Genomic DNA, 19,972 nt, shown 5'->3' with positions numbered 1-19,972 from the left:
CCGCGAAAACAATGAGCAAAATCGATGCTCGAGTAACTACAGTTTAATTTCTGTGAAACTATCTTTAAAGATGGGCGTGAGAGGGTTGCACAGATTTATGGAAGAAAATCCCCATATTTTCAAGCCATTTAAACTCCATGATACTCGCATCATCATCGACGGATGCAACTTGATTCATTATTTGTATACCTATAGTGGAGTTGATTACAGGTTCGGAGGCGATTATAACGAGTAAGTACATGTTAACTACACATATAAAGCTTATAGTGGAAGAGCATGTTAAAATTAAAATATTCCATGGTTTTAAAAAATGATATTTTACCGACTATCAGTGAAGAATCTTAATTTATGTTATCAAATCTTTAAATTGGTAGTTTTAATGGCAAAATGTCATATAAATAGCTTTCCGATGATCTCATAAATTCTACAGTGATATTTTTTTAAATTTTTACTTTTTTTTAAACATGTTCTTCCAATAATATACATAGTCACTATAATGTGTAAATAAACATATATTAAAATGTTATTCCACTATAAGTGTAACATGTCCTTCCACTACAAGTGAAAAGTTTTTAGGAGGAAAACGTGTTGATAGGTACTTCTAAAACGTACCATTTTCTAGATTTAAAAAGATTTTACAGTGGGATGCAAACATAAGTCATTAATTAATTCAATTCATTCTTTGGGTATCCTATATTAAAAAATGTTTTGAAACATTCTGAGGTTGATTTTTTGTAATTTTGTAAAATTTACTTGCCACGTTTTTCCACTGAACGCATCAACAGAAATAAAATACTTAAAGTGTTTTTCTAATTTGTCCGTGAACACACGCCAAAGTATCAAAGGGATTCAGTTTTTTCGCCAGTTTCATACAAGTATTATACAAAACTATCCATTTTGTAAAGGGCGAATAAAAAGAGAAAAAAAACGGACCACCATGAATAACTTTTGATCTAATTATCGGATCTTCACGTTCTAGGACTCCATCTTAATGGTTCGAGGGAAAGACTTCAAATATGCTAATTAAATAGTGTAGACAATGTTTTAAGTTACAAAATTACTTAAGACCATGTTTTTATTTTATTCAGAGGAAGTACACAAAATGTTCTTTCGCTGAATAAACATACCTTTTTATCAATGGTTTTAGATTTCTTACAGCCAAAATATAGGGGTTAGTGGTGATCTGGAAGTTATGATCAAAATAGTTTGGTCAGGAGAGCTGTCCAAAATTTGAGCCCCTTAATATTAATTTAATATTCAGTATATTTCGCCATATTTCGAGAAATTTTAAAGAATTGAAAAATTTTTGCATACAATTATAAAATTTGTTTATCCAAGGATAATTCCATCCAAACAATAAACTTTAGTAAATATTTATTGTTTTGATTATTTTATTTAATAATAGTCGAAAGAATTTACAATTGTAAGGTATACAATTTTTGCATCTTTTTAAAGTATCTAATTTTGAATGGAAAATACAAAATTTGAGCGAAAACAGTTTCTAAAATATCGAATTTTAAATAACCCACTTTTTTAAAATTCGATTTATCAGAAACTATTCCACCAATTTAGCCAGATTTTATATTTTGCCATGTAAAATTAGATACTTTAAAAATAAGTTAAAAAATTTTATGCGCACAGCTCAAAATTTTTCCTCTGTTTTTATATACAATAATAAGTAAAAAATAAATGTTTAATGAAATTTATATTTTGCATGGCATTACCTTTGGATAAACGATTTTCTTATGTGCGAAAATATTCCAAAAAAGTAAAATTAGCATTAAGGAATTAAAAATTTAAACAAACTCTCCAGATCAAACTATTAGGAGCATATCGCCCAAATTTTGGCTCCCCCCCCCCACACACACATTTTGGGGGTCAGAAATTTGAATCTATCAAAAAAAGAGTACTTTTTGTGTCTGATTTCGTAGCTTAAAATATCGTCTGCAGTAATTAATTAGCATATTTGAAGTCAACCCATCTAACCATTAAGATTGAGGGCACTGTGAATTTTTAATAATTTTTCCTTAGCGAAATATATTTAAAACTAGCTCATATGAAAATCTGAGCGTTAATTTGTTTGAAAACACTCGTAGATATCAAAATATATTTATAGGAAATTTGAAATTTAAAAAAAAAGCAGTTTTTGTCCAGTACACGAAATATTCAGCGAATTAAAATCACTAACTTAAAAAGAGGACGCAATGATTTTTTATATTTTTCTGTGGATCGAAATTTATTTGAAACTCTTGTAGTTCATATTGAAAAATAAGCATCAATTTGCTTCAAAATAACCTTAGATATCCAGAAATATTTGCAGTAAATTTGAAAAAAGATCTCGTTTTGTCCAATGCACGTTAGATATTCAGAGAATGAAAATCATTACTATAAAGGAGGAAAAAGTAAATTTTTTATAATTTTTCAGTGCAAAATATATTTTAAACTACTTTTATTAAACCTGATAAAGATAACAAATTCACTTTTAGACTGTGGCCTTAAGTTCAAAAAAATCGCAAAAATTAATTTTGTTTTCGGGACTTAGCTTTTAGTTTCGTACGACGACATACGGAAAAGTAACTATAACTTCATTTCTAAAACTCAGAGATTAAAATTTTAAAACGTTTCAAGAAAACAATTGAACTAAAATTCAAATATAGATAAAAATTAAAAAAGAATCAAAATTTTCGTCGGAATTGTCGATTTTCCCCCAGTCGGATATCATTTCATAACACCCATTTATGTTTAAAAAAATTGAAACAAAAATGAAAATATATTAAAAAAAATTCAATTGCACACCATGCTCAGAGTATGGAAATTATTATCATGATAGACTGGATATTTTTCAGATCTTTTATAATTTTTTACAGTACGGAGTTCAATCTAAAACACGAGCATCAATTTTTTCTTTGACAATACTCATAAATCTCAAAAAATAACTTTAGAAATTTGAAAAAAAAAAAAAAAAATTTTTATCCAATGCGCATTAAGAGAACAAGACAATTATTAAAAAACACCTTCTTCAAGTTTCACTAGGCAATCCACCTGGTTTTAATGTTTTTGATCCTGGCTTCAACATTATTTTTCACAGATCTTAGCTTTCCTTCATAATTTGCGACGATAATGGTGATTCAATTTTGACAAGGATTCTTAGAGCTATTGCATAGCAAGGTGCGGATCTATCAGCATGAATTATAAAAATTGAAAAGGATTCTTATTTTATAAATATTATGTATTTGTCCTCAAAGTGGAAATAACAAGGCTTATTAAAACAAATTTAAGTTCAAGCATTTTTCTGTAAAAAACATTTCCAGCGTTAACATAAAGAAATAAACAAAACTAGGAGGCTTCGCCCCCTTCTCGCTGGCGCTCGCCAACCTCCGGAACTGCTTTCGCAGTTCATTTCGGATGCTCGCTTTACTCGCTCATTGGATACGTTCTTAACGTCTAGCTTTTGTATACTTTTTTGAACACTGAAGTTCCGAAAACTTTTCACTGTAGAAAATTCTAAACATGTGCATTTCAATATTAATTTGAAATTGCAAACAGTTCACATATTTTTCTTAATCACACTATTCTAAATTTCAGTTGTTGAGAAAAGTAACTTTTGTAAGTTTTGTTTTAAAGTCTTTCCCACCAGAGGGCTAAAACCATGTGTTGTAAAACAATATGAAATAGTACTGAAAGCCGGATGTAAAGCATCGGCTTCGATGAAGATAATTTTGTGAGAATTTTTTTGATAATTCGGTGAGAATTCACCCGATTAGACATATGATATGCTCACTACTGCTTTTGCGCGCCGAAGCCTATCAATTAAAACGTATTAGCGTTTTATATAATATAGATCAGCCATATGATGCTCACTACGTGCTCTTGCGCGCGGAAGCCTATCAATTAAAAATGAAAACTGTTGCCAACGCGAGAAAAGAAATATAATCGGTTTTATTGATACATACGTATTAGCGTTTTATATAATATTGATAAGGAAAGAAATTAAAAAAAAAAAAAAAAAAAAGAACAATGAAAGAAAAATTTTTCTTCAATGAGTAAAAGTCTGGTAAACCAGAAAAAGGAAAAAAAGCTAACATGTAATAGTTTCCGTTGAGCGTATGATTTAGTATTACAACTACAATTTTCGATTTTTAATATGGACTGAAACCTTCTTTAAAATTCGATTATGTTGCTTAATTTATCGCTAGATTGGGAAATTTTTTCACTCTACTGAAATTTAATGTAATAAAATATTTAAACGGTGGGAAAATTTTATTTAATTAACCGAAATATAAAATTTAAATCTAAATTTTTTTTTTTATTCTCCATAAATAAGGCCTTAATATTTTTTTTTAAATTCCTTCCACACGTTTTCATTTATTGTTAACAATTATTAAAAAAGAGAACAATTAGGATGCGGGCAAAATGTAGAGTACGTAACGGTTTCTTTCCACAACTAAATCTATGATGACTCACTAACGATCCAACAATCTGAAAATGTCTGTTAAAGGTAATTGAGCCGGAAGTGGATAAAATGCAAAGTACGTCATTGCCTATTTCCGTTAGAAGAACATAACAAAATTAATTTTTGCTTTTAAAATAAATTTTCTTCTTCTTCTTGGCACTACAGCCTAAAGCAAGCCAGGGCCGTCACAACGTGTTTTTTTTCCATTGGCGTCTGTTAGATGCATATTGTTTCCAATTAGTAACCTACAATACTTTCAGATCTTTCTCAGTATCATCAAGCCATCTGAATAGACATCTTCCCCGTTTCCTAATGCCACCTGACTCGTCGAAGAGTAGCAGATTCAGGTGTGGTTGCTATCTTTAGATCTAAATAGGTGCCCAAGTTAACTTATTCGATTCGATTTGCTGATTTTTACTACGTCTGATTGCTTACATCGATTATAAATTTACCTAACTTTTGAAATACCTTATTAAAAAATAACTAGCCTTAAAATATCTAAATTTTTCTTTTTTTTCTTCCAGGTATGCCAATGTAGTCAGAAAGTATTTTGCCACTTTCAGAGAATGCAATATCTCGCCCATTGTTATCTTCGATGGAGGGTTCGAGCAATCAGAACGTGCCCTTAGGAAGTGTATAAATAGGCAAGAAACTCGTCTGCAGAATATCGCTGATCTTATAGAGAAGGGAGAATGCTGGTCCACCATTTTGCCTATCAATGCTTACGAAGTTTTTAAAGACATTCTTCAAGAATTGGGTATTACGTCCGCCCAGTGTGATTACGACGGTGATAAGCAAATAGCAGCCCTTGCAAAATGTTATGAATGTCCCATTTTTAGCGACGATAGTGACTTCTACATTTATGATTTGCCTTTTGGTTTCATAAGGTTCTCAAACATCTCCACTAGAATTTTAACTGAAAAAGGAAAAAATGGCGCCACAAGAAACTATTTGAACTGTCAGATATATTATGTTGACTCTCTGCTTGCTAACTTTCCTCTAAGGGAAAGAAACGTTTTGTCATTAATGACGGTTTTGGCGGGAAACGATTATTCGACTTACGAAGATTTCAAACATTTTTATTATAAAATAAATGTTCGATCCAAAAGGAAATTCTACGGTCTATTTGCTTGGCTACGTCGCCAAACTTTAGAACAGGCTATAAAACAAGTATTACGGTTTACTACTGGCGGAAAAAAGAATGACATTGAAATTATGATTGAAAATTCCCTTGAGGATTATGAAGTGAAACACACTAACATGGTGAACATTGTAGACGGAATAAGTTCAAATTTAGAGAAGAATATTGTGTACGAAACGAAACTATCTACTCCTTGTGGCAAACCGTTGCCAAAAGAGTTTGTTATCGCTTTCCATAAGGGTTTCATTCCATCTACATTGTTAAATATCATTAGTGTACATAGGAATTTTCTATCTCCACAAGTTGATAACTTTTCGAATGACAGCTCTTACTCTTGCTCTCGATATATACGCCAAGTAATTTATGGAATACTTTTGTCACATGATCCGAATAATTCTAAACGCCATGCTAAAAACTGTCTCCAACAAATAGAAGAGTATGATCGTAAAAATGACAGTGTGCTCCCAGCACGTGTGGAATTTCTCACCGCGCTGAAAAGCGGCGAACCTGTACCAAAAATGACGGAAATATATCACATGCGAAAAGAACACTTGCGAGATTTTATTGCTAGTGTGTTAGGAGTAGATAAAAACTTTTTTTTGAATATTCCGAACCATTTACATTTGTTATTTGGTTGCATAAAATTCTGGCTTATAAACAGCGAACCCAAACCAACAAAAGAATTCGTATCTGCGCTTTTACTCTGTATCTTGTACTATCAGTTGAAAGAAATAGTTTTACAAGCAAATGCAAATAAAAACAGAGCAGGATCAATTAAAAACATATCACAACCTATAGCTATTAAAATAGTTGAAAATTTAAAGCACTACGTACCAAAACCTGTCACTAGTCGGGATAGTCCATTTGATGTACGCGTGGTTCATTATTACAGTCAATTTCAGACGTGTGTTTTAGAGATTGTTGCTTTAAACCGTTTGACAAATCTTCCTTTTGAACCACTCAAGGTTTACGAGTCATTAACTGGTAGTATGTTATACAACTTGACCAAAGAGTTCGAAAAAAGTTCGAATTCAGAAGCAGTTATCAGGTCTTTACTGGGAGGGGATATTGTTGCTATCAGAATTTTTAATACGTATATGAATAAGTTTGTCTCAAAATTACCAGGAAATTATTTTAGATGGTCATTTAGAGGACGACTACATAGAACGTAGATAAATCGAGAACTTTTTTTGTATATTTATTAAAAGTGAATGCTCCTAAATCAAGTAGCAAGTAAAACGAATTAAAAAAAAACAGTTTGTTTTTACACGTATCTGAAAACTAAAAATGTTCTTACTAGAGCATTTTAAACAGTTTTTAAATTTTCGTGGTATAAATTATACAATCAGGGAATTTTAAAAAACAAGAAAACTGCGTGTCATTTAAAAACCAATAAGTATTATAGTGAAAACTTATTGTAACTAAACTGTTTTCAAAATAGTTGTCCTTTTTTGTAGATTATTAACACTGAAGTCTTTAAGATAAATAATAATTAGCGTTGACCAAGTATAAAAATTTTAGTGATTTATATCTTTTGGAGTGCACTAATAAAAGTGTGTTCGTATTCATAATGATTTTCTTCCTTCAACAATTTTTATATTTAGCCTGACAACTATAACCGAAATATTTTTTCTCCTCAGATCATAAAATTGGTTTATATTTTGCATCTCTACTTAAAGATTGAAATTATTGCACTAACTAGATCGGTTTAACTTCCTTAATTAGACTGACAGTTTTCAATAATTTAACAGTTAAAACTGTAAAAAAAAGTTCTTGCACCAAATTTTTATAACAGAGCATAAGTATTCTGTATTTACAGAATTTCTGTATTTACATCAAATGCTTTCTTAGCAATCGGGCTGCAAGTCCTTTTTAAATTGAATTTTGTGGCATTTAATTTTTGTAAGACATGTGAAAAGTCATAACGTTGTTTTCATTTGTTTAGAAATCTCGAAAAAATGTGATGTGGTTTCAAAGTTTTCTTCGATTTACAGGTTTGCTATTCGCAGTGCCATCTGTTAAAATATGTTTGTATTAAAAATAAGAAATCTGGGAGGAGAGTTAACACAATTTATTTATTTATTTAAAAAAAAAAACTCTGACTATTTTCCTGCGAAATAGTTTTTAAAAACTAATAGTCCGATTTCGGGCACCAAGTGCTTTCACTTCAATTATATCATTATATGTAGTTATGTTATTCTTTTTAACTGAGTTCATTGCTTTAAATGGTTAAATATTTAAATATTAAATATTCTTTTATTGTTTCTTGATGAGGAAAAACTTTATAAGAACATTTTGTTATTATCAGTTTAATTTGAAACAAAAGCAAATTATGCTCGCTCAGAAAAGTGTTTTATTTTTATCAATTATTGTTGTTGACTAAAATAAAACTTTGAGTAAAGTGATGAATGTTGTGTCAAAGCATGGAACAATGACTTTGGGTATAATGGACATTACCTTTCACTAAAATACTTCTTAAATTGAATTTAATTGCATTTTAGGTCGAAGAATACCTAAAAGAATTTTCTTCAAAAGCTTTTAAATGTTACTCAAATACGATTTTACGCTTTTGTTTTGGAATGCTTGTCGATTAAAGTCAATCGAATGGTTTTTAATTTCATACTTCAGAAACGTGATTTTATGTGTTTCTAAATCAATAAAACTATTTTTCAAAATATGCGCCTGGAGAATTTACTTATCGGAATTTCGCACGATTTTTACGGTAAGAATGTGAGTTTCGTTTCAAAGGAACCGAGGGAACAATTTTAAATCAATTTCAGGAACAATTTTAGATCCCTTTCAGACATTCTGAAAATAAAAATTTCGCGATTTTTTTTTATTTATTTAAATTTCATTTATTTATCTTTGAAGATGATGAAAAGAACATATGATCCATGAATGATCCAGATAATTGAACTACTGCACTCCAGATAACTGTACTTGTACTGCTGTACTGCATTTGAAAAAATTGCATATTTCATACATAAAAACCCTCATTTCTTCTTAACTATTAGTTCAAAGGATTAATTTTAATTTAATTGGTATCAGCGTAAAAAATTAAATTTAAAGAGTAATGCCTCAATTGTTTAAATAGCAATGACAGTTGCGTAAGTTGGTATTAGCAAAATATTTTTCACTTTTTACACACAAAATATTTGATGAAATCTTTTTATAACTGCTGAACTATTAAATTAAACAATTTGGTTTCATTCTCATTCAATTTAGCGTAATGATAATCATAGGTAACGATACCTCTTTTACCTAGATAACAATGTTAGATGCGTAAATATAAGTAAAAAAACTTTTATACATAAAACCTAAATAACTTCAAAAGTTTTAGTCACTCGATTCAACGCAAAAAAATCGGAATGTCGTGTAAACTAAAACAATCTTCGTAAACATGATAATATTAATTAAAAATTTTATTTGCAGCTTTTGCATTATTAAAGATATCTTTTTTCCCATTCTGAACGTTCACTGTTGCCTTAATTCAACATCTGTACAAATTGTTTTTCGTGTAAACTAAAACAAACTTCGTAAACATGAAAACAGTAATAAACAATTTAATTTACAGTTTTTACAATATTAAAGATATCGTTTTTCCATTCTGAATATTCACTGTAACCTTAATCCAACGTCTTTGCAAATTTTTTTTCGTGTAAACTAAAACAAACTTCGTAAAGATGAAAATAGTTTTTAACAACTTAAAATACAGCTTTTTCATTATTATAGCTCTTTTGCTCATTCATCTCTTCAGGTCGATAATCCGTTGGCAAACAAATGGTATTTCCACCAATAAATTCTTTCTGAAACGAAAACAAAAAAGGAGAAGAGAAAAACAAATTATATTAAAAAGCAAATAATAAAAAGGTAATGAATAAGAAATGGATTAACTAATGTTATAAAATATATGCAAAATACAATGTTTTATTTACCGAAAATTTTCACATCAACTAGATAAATAGATTTTTCGTATCAACTTAGCAACATAGAAATTCGAATGAAATTTTTTAAATTTCAGATAAAAATTCGCAAGCTTAATTTTTTGTATAATTGCAAAGAAAATGTTTCTAAAATTATTCAGGTAGTTTAATTTTTTGAAAACAAATTTTTAATAAACAACTGCAATTTGCCTGTAGTAAATGTAATCATTTAGATTAGTTAATTATTTTAACACCATTAGCACTAAAAAATATAATTTAAATAATAAAGCTCAATTAAATGTGAAAAATATCTTAGAAAATATATTTTTAGCAATGCATATTATCGTATGTTACTTCAACCAATATTTATCTGAAGTTTTGTAAATTTTTCAATGAGAAATATTGCCAAAACAATGGCATACATGCTTTCATCTACTAAAGTTGAAAGATACATCTCGAAGATCTTTCTAAGATCATTGATGTAAATAAGTGGAAAAAATTTAAACAATGTGAGAGGTAGAAATCAGAAGTTTGTAATTTACCTAAACGAAATATCAGTAAGGTTTCTAAGTTGAAAGATACTGAAGTTGAAAGGTACTGAAGTTGAAAGATACATCTCGAAGATCTTTCTAAGATCATTGATGTAAATAAGTGGAGAAAATTTAAACAATGTAAGAGGTAGAAATCAGAAGTTTGTAATTTACCAAAAAGAAATATCAGTTAGGTTTCTACAATTTGTTTTAATCACTTTTAAAGTAAATTTATAGAAGTGTCAAAAAAATGAAAATTTAGTATTTTGATCAAATTTATATAACTCAAATCAGTTTTCTGAAAAGGAAATTATAAAATTTCTAAAATTTATAAATTTAGCATTTTGTTCGAATTTTAATTTTAAAACTTAAATAAGTTTTCTAAAAAAGAAAAAATTATAAAATTTTTAAAAAATATTAAATTGATATTTTAATGGAATCTATTTTAATAACTCAAATGAGTTTTTTGAAAAGGAAATTTATGAAAAAAAATTTTTTTTAAATTAGTATTTTGATCTAATTTATAACTTAGATGAGTTTTCTAAAAAGGAAATTTATAAAATTTTTAAGAAATAAAATTTAGATTTTGTAGTTATAAGAACAAAGTTTGAAAACCTTTTATGTTTATTTTTTCTAAATATAAACAAAGTTTTTTGAGTAGCATTTCGTGTCATGGATTTTAATTTTTGAACAAATTGAGTTGCTCAAGAAGTAATTTCGTTTTTTCTTTTAATGAAAATAAAAAGCGATTTTCTTATAGTGAGTAAATATTTTATTTAATTATGTAGAGTTTAGTTTGATCCCATTCTTATAAAAGTTTTGTTCTTTTCTGGCAGAAAACTGCTCCAGGTGATTTTTGACCTCTATACATTACAAATAAAACATTTTATCATCTAAATAATTTTGTCGGAATAAATGTTATAGACAACTCATTTTTTGGTTCTTAGTGACGATGCACTTCAAACATTAATCACTTTCTTGATGTTTGAAAAACAAATCATAGATGTCAAAGTGACTGCACAAATTTTGTGATTTTCATCTAGGTGGAAAAACGTCGCCAAATTGGAGATTTTTAATTAAGTACAATAACTTTTAAAATATTTATCTGTTCTAAAACCCACATATTACTTTACGGAAGGTGATGCATATAGTTAAAAATCATCACATTGATGCAAGTGTAGGGCATTTAAACCACGGCTTATTATATTTTCCTTGGTGACAGAATTTTCCGAAAAACAGAACAGACAGTCCGAAAAGCAACGTTAATGGTTAGTGTTCTCAATTGAAAATAATGTTTCTTTTAAATGAAGTAAAACAATACAGCACAGACTTAAACGACATCTAAATTATCAAAATGCTTAATAAAATTTAAACCTAACCAATAAACAATTTTGATGCGTCAATGGCCCGTAAGCAATTACTGTATAAACTGAAATAAATGAACAAAATAAATTATACAAAAATCTTTGACATTGATAAAACATTCTTACACCAGATGAATCGATGGATGTTTCTTTAGTACATTTTAAATCACCGAAGCAAGGACATATGAATTCATAGATCCCATTAATGTATTCTACCTCTATACACTTCTCCCCTAGAAATTATCATGAAAAAATTAATTATTTCATTCATTATAATTAATTAATAATTTGAAAAAAAATCAATTCAAACCATTTCAGCTGAACAGCAATGAACAATAAAAAATGCGTTTTAAGAAATATATATAGGAAAATTAATACTAAAAAAGAAATTTCGTGCTAGTTTGATAACAATAAAATTTCATATACTCTTGAAAATATAAAATATGTCAAATAGTACTATAATTACAATTACCACAAAAAAGTTAGAGCAAAACTAACTATCACAACATAATAAATTTTAACGTGCATTTTGGCTCCATGGGAACACAAAACGGTATTTGGTAGTAAATTTGGTGAATTTTTTATGTGAAAAAAAATTCTACCAAAAATGTTGGTAATTTCAACAATTCTAGAATAATTTGAGGTAGCGAAAAAGAGTTCACTATTCAAAAAAGTGGTTACTTTTCACAAAAATATCTAGTATGTTTTTTAGTAAACGCTTGTTAGTTTTACTTTTAATCAATTAGTTTTTGGAATGGCAGAACGAGTCTGAACTATTTCATAACTTAACTGCTGAATAACGGGCTGTACCAACTTCCTAAAACGTTAAGGTATCTGGTTCGAATCTCACAGTAACTTTGGATAGACCTATTTAGTTATTGTTTCACATAATATTCAAATTTGAGTTCTTGTTACAATTACAAGGCTCGTCACGATTTGACAAGATCTTTTAAAGCCCTCGTCAAATTTAAGAATACAAGCATCAGATAAAAAGTAGATACATTGCCCAACAACAATAAATGAGACACTTTCAAGTTTTGGAATTTTTTTTAAGCTCACAGGAAATACTTAGAGAATCATTTTATAACTTTAGAAGTGTTTAGGTCATGCGATTACTCATGTATAACAATAAACTTTAAGCTTTAAAATGTTTAAGGGACCGGCAGTTTGTTACAAAGAGAAAGAATGTTTTGGAATACCCTATGCCAAAAAAATACAGCAATAAGCATGTAACTTGTATCAATTACTTTAGTTATTATATACAATAATTCAAAATTTCGTAAGCCTGGCTTAAATATTAATGTGGATACGGGCATTTTTATAATAAATTACTTTTTTTGCCTTGTGTTTTCCTATTACTCTAAAACTATTCAATAAAATTAAACAAAATTTTAACAGATTTTAAATTTTAACACAGCAAAATTACGCTCGATAACAAAAAAATCGACGCACCAAGAATGCACTGAGACGAGCAAAATCGACGCTCGATCAGGCTGGAATGATGCCGACTGGGGACGTATAGTCTTTAGCGACGAATCCCGCTTCCAACTGTATCCTGACGATCATCGAAGACGCGTTTGAAGACACACAGGGCAGAGGGGGGATCCTGCCTTCACTATTGCACGCCACACCAGCCCTCAACAAGGCATTATGGTCTGGGGTGCCGTTTCCCTTGACAGCTGGACCCCTTTGGTCGTCATTAGAGGTACACTTACTACACAGCGGTACGTCGACGATATCCTAAGACTTGTTTTGCTACCGTTTCTTTTGCAGCGCCATGGCCTGGTTTTTCAGCAGGACAATGCCAGACCACATACGGCACGTGTTGCTATGAACTGTCTGAAAGCTTGTCAAACTCTTCCTTGGCCTGTCAGATCACCAGATCTCTCTCTATGATGGGAAGGCGATTGCATCTGGCACCGAATGATGATGACCTCGTTCGACAATTGGATCGAATTTGGCAGGAAATACCGCAAGAGATCATCCGGGAGCTTTATCGGTCTATGCCACGCCGTGTGGCAGCTTGTATCCAGGCTAGAGGCGGGTCAACACCTTATTGAACTATTTACTGTTACTCTGCAATAAATTATTCAATTGTTCTGAAATTTTAATCATTTACTATTCTGTACATTGTCTTCCTTTCCACCAATTTTCGTTTCAATCGGATAACTTCTTCTTGGAGGGTCGAGTTTTTTGTTACAGAGTGTATATAAAAAAGATTTTTTTTACTGTTTCTTGTGCATGCGCGGTATAAAAACGAACCACTTAAAAACAAAAATTGCTAACTGCTTTGATTTGTTATTACCCATTGACAAAATGGGTCTTGGTTTGGATTTGATGGCGTTCACACACTTTTCAACTGTGTTCAAGAGTAATAGTAAACAGTGAGCATGCGTCGTCATAGCATGCATTGCTATGGCGACCGCTGATGTTTTTCTTTTTATATTCACTATCAGGCATTTTTTATGCATTTACATAATAATAATTTTAAGTATTTTCATATTCTTTTTATTATTAACGTATATTTACTGGCTTGACGGTGATTTCAGTATAAATATGAATGCTAGGGAAGGAAAAGTATTTTGTGATGTCTTGAAACACGTACATAAATAGGATTTGAAAACCAATCTGACGACAAGCATCAATTGAGACAGTTTTTGCAACCCATGATTTGAATTGTTTAACGGAGTCAATCCAGAAAGAAAAAGCATTTCACCAATGGGCAACCAGTGATCGTAATAAGATGATCACAACTTTTAAATGCCTTCTTTTAATTTTATTTTATTTAAATTTAGTTATCACGATTAATTTGTTTTAGTGTGCAAGTAAACCAAATTGCCATCCCCACTTTTAACAGCATGTTACGTAAAGACATCTCTTCAATGCGTTTTCTGAATCCTTACTAAAACTCTAGACTGAAATTTATACACATTGGAGGTCGCATATTATAAACGAGGAAGAAACAAAAATGCATAGAAATCTAACACAGTTCAATGAAGGGAGAAGGGTCAGAAGAACAATTGACCGATTTAAACTTGGAGATGTTTCCAACAATCATTTTACAACTCCTTCTTCTTACTTTTTATTTTATATTTTGTAGCCATTGTTGAACAGCCGACCCAATTTTTTGGGTTTACTACTACTAATGTTCAACTCCATAGCCTTGTAATTTTAAACCCAATTCAGAAGACAAGGGAACTCTTGGATCAAGTATTGGGGGCAATTTGCTTTCGCGGAGGACTTTTTGAGGGAACTAACCCACATTTGCGTTACATAGAGAGGAAAACCACGAAAACCTCCCAAGGGTAGCCTAACGGCAAGGGTACTCTTATCCATGATCCGTCTACCACTGAAAATATCTTACGTCAGCCCTGTGGTCGATGCAAGCCGGATGCGGAATTCGTATCTACCAGCCATGGCTCGGATTCGAACTCGGTTCACCTCATTGGAAGTCGAAAGCTCTATCCCCTGAGTCATCATGGCTCCCTTTTTATGACTGTAATCAAAGAGGTTTTGATGTTTCATTCACCCGCCTTCTTTGACTGTGATTCGTCCGATTTCAATAGTACTTTTGTTTTTCCTTACTCAAATATTTAATTCTCACCCCTCACGTGTATTAATTTTTCTGTGTCTTCATTTCTTATAAGAATTCTAAATATAGTTTTAAAGGACGATCTTTAAGAAAAGACAACAGTATTCAAAGAGTATAGCTATCTAAATTATGCATTTGTTACGAAATTAGATTGATACGGAATGAACTTACTAAATCGTAATTTATTCTTGCAATAAGCTTTCGAGCTGAAAGCTTCTTTACAGCAACATTCCGTCTCTTTGCAATCCAATTGCTGATAACAACTCTTTCGTGCCTCTACCTATACATCAAATATTATACTTTTATTGATTACGAACATGAACTAAATAAACATATTGCATCTTAGTAATAAACAATTGTTAAAACAAATTACAGTTCTTAGCCACGTATTAAATTTAAACCATGATAAACACATTTCAGGAATTGAAAAATTATACAGAAATTTCTGATATAATTTTTAGAAAAACTAAGTTACTTAGTTACTAAGTAACTTAAGTTACTAAGCGGCTTCATTAGGTGAGCCTAGTTGGAGAGATAAAATTCAGGCTGTTATAAAGTCTAAAAATATAAAAAAGATAATTGGGTATAATATAGCCTACGTCACGGGTTGTGTTGTTCCTACTAAATTTAACCCATGAACGGCATTTTCTGCGAGCGTAACTTCAAGCCACAAATAAACAAACGAAGTGTTCAATCGTTTAAATAGCTGCTCGCCAGATTTCATTGCATTATAAAGCAAAGTTATTGAAACTAAATGCAACTAAATGAACAACAGCAACTAAAACATATAACAACAACTACTAATAACAATAACTAAATAAACAACAACTAAATTCCATTCGTTTAGCATTGCGCCATATGTTGTTCCTACTAAATCGAAGTAGTTGTGTTTTTTTCATATTATACCCAATTGGCTAGCAAAAACATGAATAAAAATATTAAAATATAACAGGCTTGCAAAGGCATAAATAAAATAAAATAAACAGATAAAGAGATAAACAATAAAATAAAAGCAGACGCAGAGCTATAAGCGATAAGCAGAGAGCTCGCCGTACTTAACTATACTCAATACTCAATAAAAGCAGACGATAAAATTAGAAGACCATTTTAGAACAACAGAGAGTTGTTGTGGAATTTGAGTTTCCATTTATCCCGTTACGGGCACTTTATATAGTTTGTTTTATAAAATTTTATCTATCCCGCTACGGGTGAGTTTTAATATATCCCGTTACGGGCACTTTTTCTTGTTGTTTTATGATCTTTTCACTATCCCGTTACGGGTAATTCTTACTTGTTACTGTTTGTGTTGTTTGTGAATAAAAGTTTTATAAAAAAAAACTGAACAGTTCTTTAATATAGCTTGATACGCTACACTGTTTAACCGTATTAGGTGAAGGCAGTTAATAAACGGTTTTTCTCACAGCTAACAGTTGGACTGTTAACTTATTTACGATCATTAGACTGTTTTAATTGGATAGGGTAAAATAGCAACTAAATAAATTGCTATTTCACCATTTTTTCGGTGAAGTTTTTAATAGTGTTGCTTTATAAGATCTAATGTAACTTAATTTAAAATTAATTTTAGTTCTAGAGAAATATCTTATTGAATCAATATAACTTGTCATGCTGATTGCATTAATATCAGTCAATTATCAAGTGTTTAATTTTTTTTTTTAAATTTTCATTAATTATTTTGAAATTCAAATTATACAAGTATATTGAGCTTGAAAAATAAGATAACAAATCACAGAAAAAAATCTTTTAAAATTATACTATAAAATTTTTATTAAATAATTATTATTTTGTTTTGTGGATGTCAGTCAGTTACTCGTAGAATTGACCTTTGATTATTTCTAAACTTGACATTTATAAGATCAACTAAATATCTCAATAAAAATATTTTTAAAACTACGTTATCAAAACTACTGAATTGCGTTAAATTTAATAAATAAATTAGCGGACTTAAGTTATCATTAAAAAATAAATTAAATACTGAATTTTTTTTCGGCGAATTTAATGGTTTCTAACAAACTATAATAGATTTCAGAGAATTAATAATTTCTATAATATCATTAAGCTCAAAACTTTCCAGTATCAAATGTTTGGATAGCTTTCGTTTCAGGGACAATCATTTCATCGATATGCTGTTTCATCGACGTATCGTTTAATCGACTAGGTCATTTCGTCATCGACTAGGCTATCACAGGGTTATTTAATCGACAGGGTCATTTCGTCGACATGGTCCTTTCATAGACAGGGTTATTTTGTCGACAGGGTCATTTCGTCATGGTCGTAATTATAATTTCAAAAATTTTGTTGAATAATAATTACTTATTCTTACGTTTAAATTCCAGGTTTGATTTTATGTTAAAAAAGATGTGTCTAATATAAATCCAGCAAATAAAAAGGAATTAATTCACTATTTATTTATTTTTTTTAAATTCCAGCATCCATAGAAGAAGAAAAAACGTTTTTGAATAGAAAGCAGAAACACCCTTGTTACGCTATAATGATTTTATGATAGTGTTTCGCAACATTTTTGGTCCAGTTAGTCGCACTTGTAGGAATCTACAACTTTCACCTCGGTAACTACCTAAACATCGTATTTGCGTTCCTATAGTAGAAAACTCTAATAGTGGTAACGAAACTAAAGCAAAGTTCTATTATTTAGATCGAATGTTCAATTAAGCATACTCATTCAACCTGTCTTATTGTTAAAGAAGCTGAATAAAAAATTTAAAATTGCAATTAAAGTAAGTATTAAAAAAAATTTCTACCATCAAAACTTAGTTTGTTTGTTTTTGTTGTTATTTAACAATTTTGTGCTTATGGTACAGTTTTTCCTTCTTGCCAAAACAGAAAATTTTTTATTAGTAAAATATCAGAAATATTCCATTTGTCAACTCTAACCCCATTTAAACACTCTATTATATATTTTGAAACTACATTTTTTTTTAAAAATTTAATCGCAAGATACCATGTGAATCGGTTTACTTATGCATGGAATTTATTTAAGGCCTACGGTTATTTTCATTGCTGTGGGAACTACACATAAGTTCATTGTTTTACCAAAGTATAATTAAAAAGTGTTTAAAAGTTTTACAGCGAAGAATTGAGTTTTCCCCTTTGAAATAGTTTCCAAATTTTCGCTGTAATATATTTTTATTACCTTTAATTTTCACGTTATCATATTTTAATTATTTGATTTGATGTTAAAAATAATTTGACAGTTAACGCCACACTGGATCCAAAAAGGGCTGTTGGCAACGGTCTGGATATCATACTTAGTAATACTCTTTGACAATTCTTACCTATCATGAAAACAATTGTAGTTCGATTACAATTTAGATATAAAAGAGTAGATTTTGATACATCAACTGTTCTCGGTTAAACACTTATCAATTTACTTGAAAAACGAAATAAAAATATAATTTTCAGTTCCAAAATTATATCATTATTCTGAAATTTAGGATTCAATATTTTTCTGATTCATTAATTCATTTTGCTCCTTGTTCTTTTTTCTTATTCACTTGCTATATCAAGAATCATTTTCTGTAGTTATAGCAATTGCCTTTGCGATGCTAATCATAATCACTTTAAAAATTAGACAATTTATCTGAGAAATAAATACTTGAAAAATATAATTAGAGCACGCAAAAGTTTCTTTTTTTTAACTGGATGTATAGCTAAAGAATAGAGCGATATCAAATTTTTAAAAGAAAAAAAAACCTGTTTTTTTATTGCAATTGTAACATAATAAAACTTTTACTTTAGTATAAAAATTATATAATAGTATTTTTTAAATAAAAATATTTAGCGAAAAAATACACTAAATTACGAGGAAATACAAGCAATCTCTAAAAATAGTTTCAAAATTACGCATGACCCTGTCAACAAAACGATCCTGTCAACGAAATGACCTACTGTATGAAATGGTCTGTTGGTGAAGTTATTGTCGTTTAACTAAACCAGATCCCGAATTTTTACAAATGCTAATGTAAAAAATACAAGTTCTGTCGTGCTAAGAAAAATAATAACTTACCAAGCATCCAACATATAGCATAAATGATAACGCTAACAAAGTATAGGCGGACATTATTTAATTATAGTATGTTTCTTGCAACCTTAAAAGACTTCAAATATGAAATCTAAAATTTGCAAGATCCTATATAGAGTCATATTATATTTTTTCAGCTTAGCAAAACTATTTTCAGCTGAGCATAGTTTATGTATTCATCAGACATTTCAATATGATAATCACGACCTAGATCGAAAATATTCTTGATTCGATATGCATTAGAAATAAAATCTGCACCTGTTTTCAATTAAGCATAGTTTCTATATTTACCAGACATTTCAATACTATAATCACGTCCTAGACAGAAGATTCGAAATGTATTTGAGCAAACATTTATAACTAGTCTAGAATAGAAAGAAAAAACATACATGCAATTTAAGAATGTTGTGATACAATAGGTTGCAAAAATTTAAGGGCAAAAAGAAAATTAATATAACTGATATCTCATGCCTTTAAACAATATTGTTTATCGAGTTGAAATCGTGCTTCTTTTAATTCCTCCATGACTGATACTGAAGTACTAAATTCTCATGCTAGTGATTTAAATGCATTTTCTTCTTATTATTTGGTTTTTTTTTATTTTAAAAAATATTTTTTACAGGGTTGATATCATGCTTATTTTAATTTTTCGATTACTTATCTTGCATAATAAAATGTCTCATACTTCTGAAGCCTAATACATTTTTTTTTTCATTTTAATGAGAGGCTCCATCCCCTGCTCGTTCCGCTGGCTAACCCCGTAATTCATTCTCAAGCATCATATTTCTGCTTAAATGTTAATAATTTCAAAATATAGTTACTTTAAATTTGTACAAAGACATTTTGCTAACAGTAACAAAATAGACGATTACCTAGATTTAAACAACAATCATCTGAACTTGATAAAAAAAA

At 29.7% G+C, this 19,972-nt stretch overlaps 2 protein-coding genes across 2 annotated transcripts; one reads left to right on the top strand and one right to left on the bottom strand.

The window, feature by feature from the left end:
* On the top strand, positions 1-8,272 carry LOC107450297 (single-strand DNA endonuclease ASTE1). Its single transcript, XM_043053654.3, has 2 exons — positions 1-231; positions 4,978-8,272. The coding sequence occupies exons 1-2, from the start codon at positions 71-73 to the stop codon at positions 6,764-6,766; spliced, it is 1,950 nt and encodes a 649-aa protein (XP_042909588.2). The 5' UTR covers positions 1-70; the 3' UTR covers positions 6,767-8,272.
* Positions 8,273-9,141: 869 nt separating this feature from the next.
* Positions 9,142-19,191, bottom strand: LOC107450303 (toxin CSTX-20). Its single transcript, XM_016066064.4, has 4 exons — positions 19,046-19,191; positions 15,175-15,283; positions 11,538-11,644; positions 9,142-9,400 (listed from the first exon to the last, which is right to left on the bottom strand). The coding sequence occupies exons 1-4, from the start codon at positions 19,097-19,099 to the stop codon at positions 9,299-9,301; spliced, it is 372 nt and encodes a 123-aa protein (XP_015921550.2). The 5' UTR covers positions 19,100-19,191; the 3' UTR covers positions 9,142-9,298.
* Between the last annotated feature and the right edge of the window lie 781 nt (positions 19,192-19,972).

Source organism: Parasteatoda tepidariorum, chromosome 8, assembly GCF_982258835.1.
Source record: "Parasteatoda tepidariorum strain Cologne lab strain chromosome 8, Ptep-v5.0, whole genome shotgun sequence".
NCBI classification, from domain to species: domain Eukaryota; kingdom Metazoa; phylum Arthropoda; class Arachnida; order Araneae; family Theridiidae; genus Parasteatoda; species Parasteatoda tepidariorum.
The sequence above is the reverse complement of the archived record's forward strand: the minus strand, read 5'-3'. Positions and strand labels throughout refer to the sequence as shown.

Coding starts and splice junctions, on each gene's coding strand:
- LOC107450303 (XM_016066064.4), bottom strand. CDS start 19,099: ATGTCCGCCTATACTTTGTTAGCGTTATCATTTATGCTATATGTTGGA. Junction 15,284..19,045: donor TGCTATATGTTGGATGCTTG/GTAAGTTATTAT, acceptor TTTGATGTATAG/GTAGAGGCACGAAAGAGTTG. Junction 9,401..11,537: donor CATCCATCGATTCATCTGGT/GTAAGAATGTTT, acceptor TTTTCGTTTCAG/AAAGAATTTATTGGTGGAAA.
- LOC107450297 (XM_043053654.3), top strand. CDS start 71: ATGGGCGTGAGAGGGTTGCACAGATTTATGGAAGAAAATCCCCATATT. Junction 232..4,977: donor TTCGGAGGCGATTATAACGA/GTAAGTACATGT, acceptor TTTTTCTTCCAG/GTATGCCAATGTAGTCAGAA.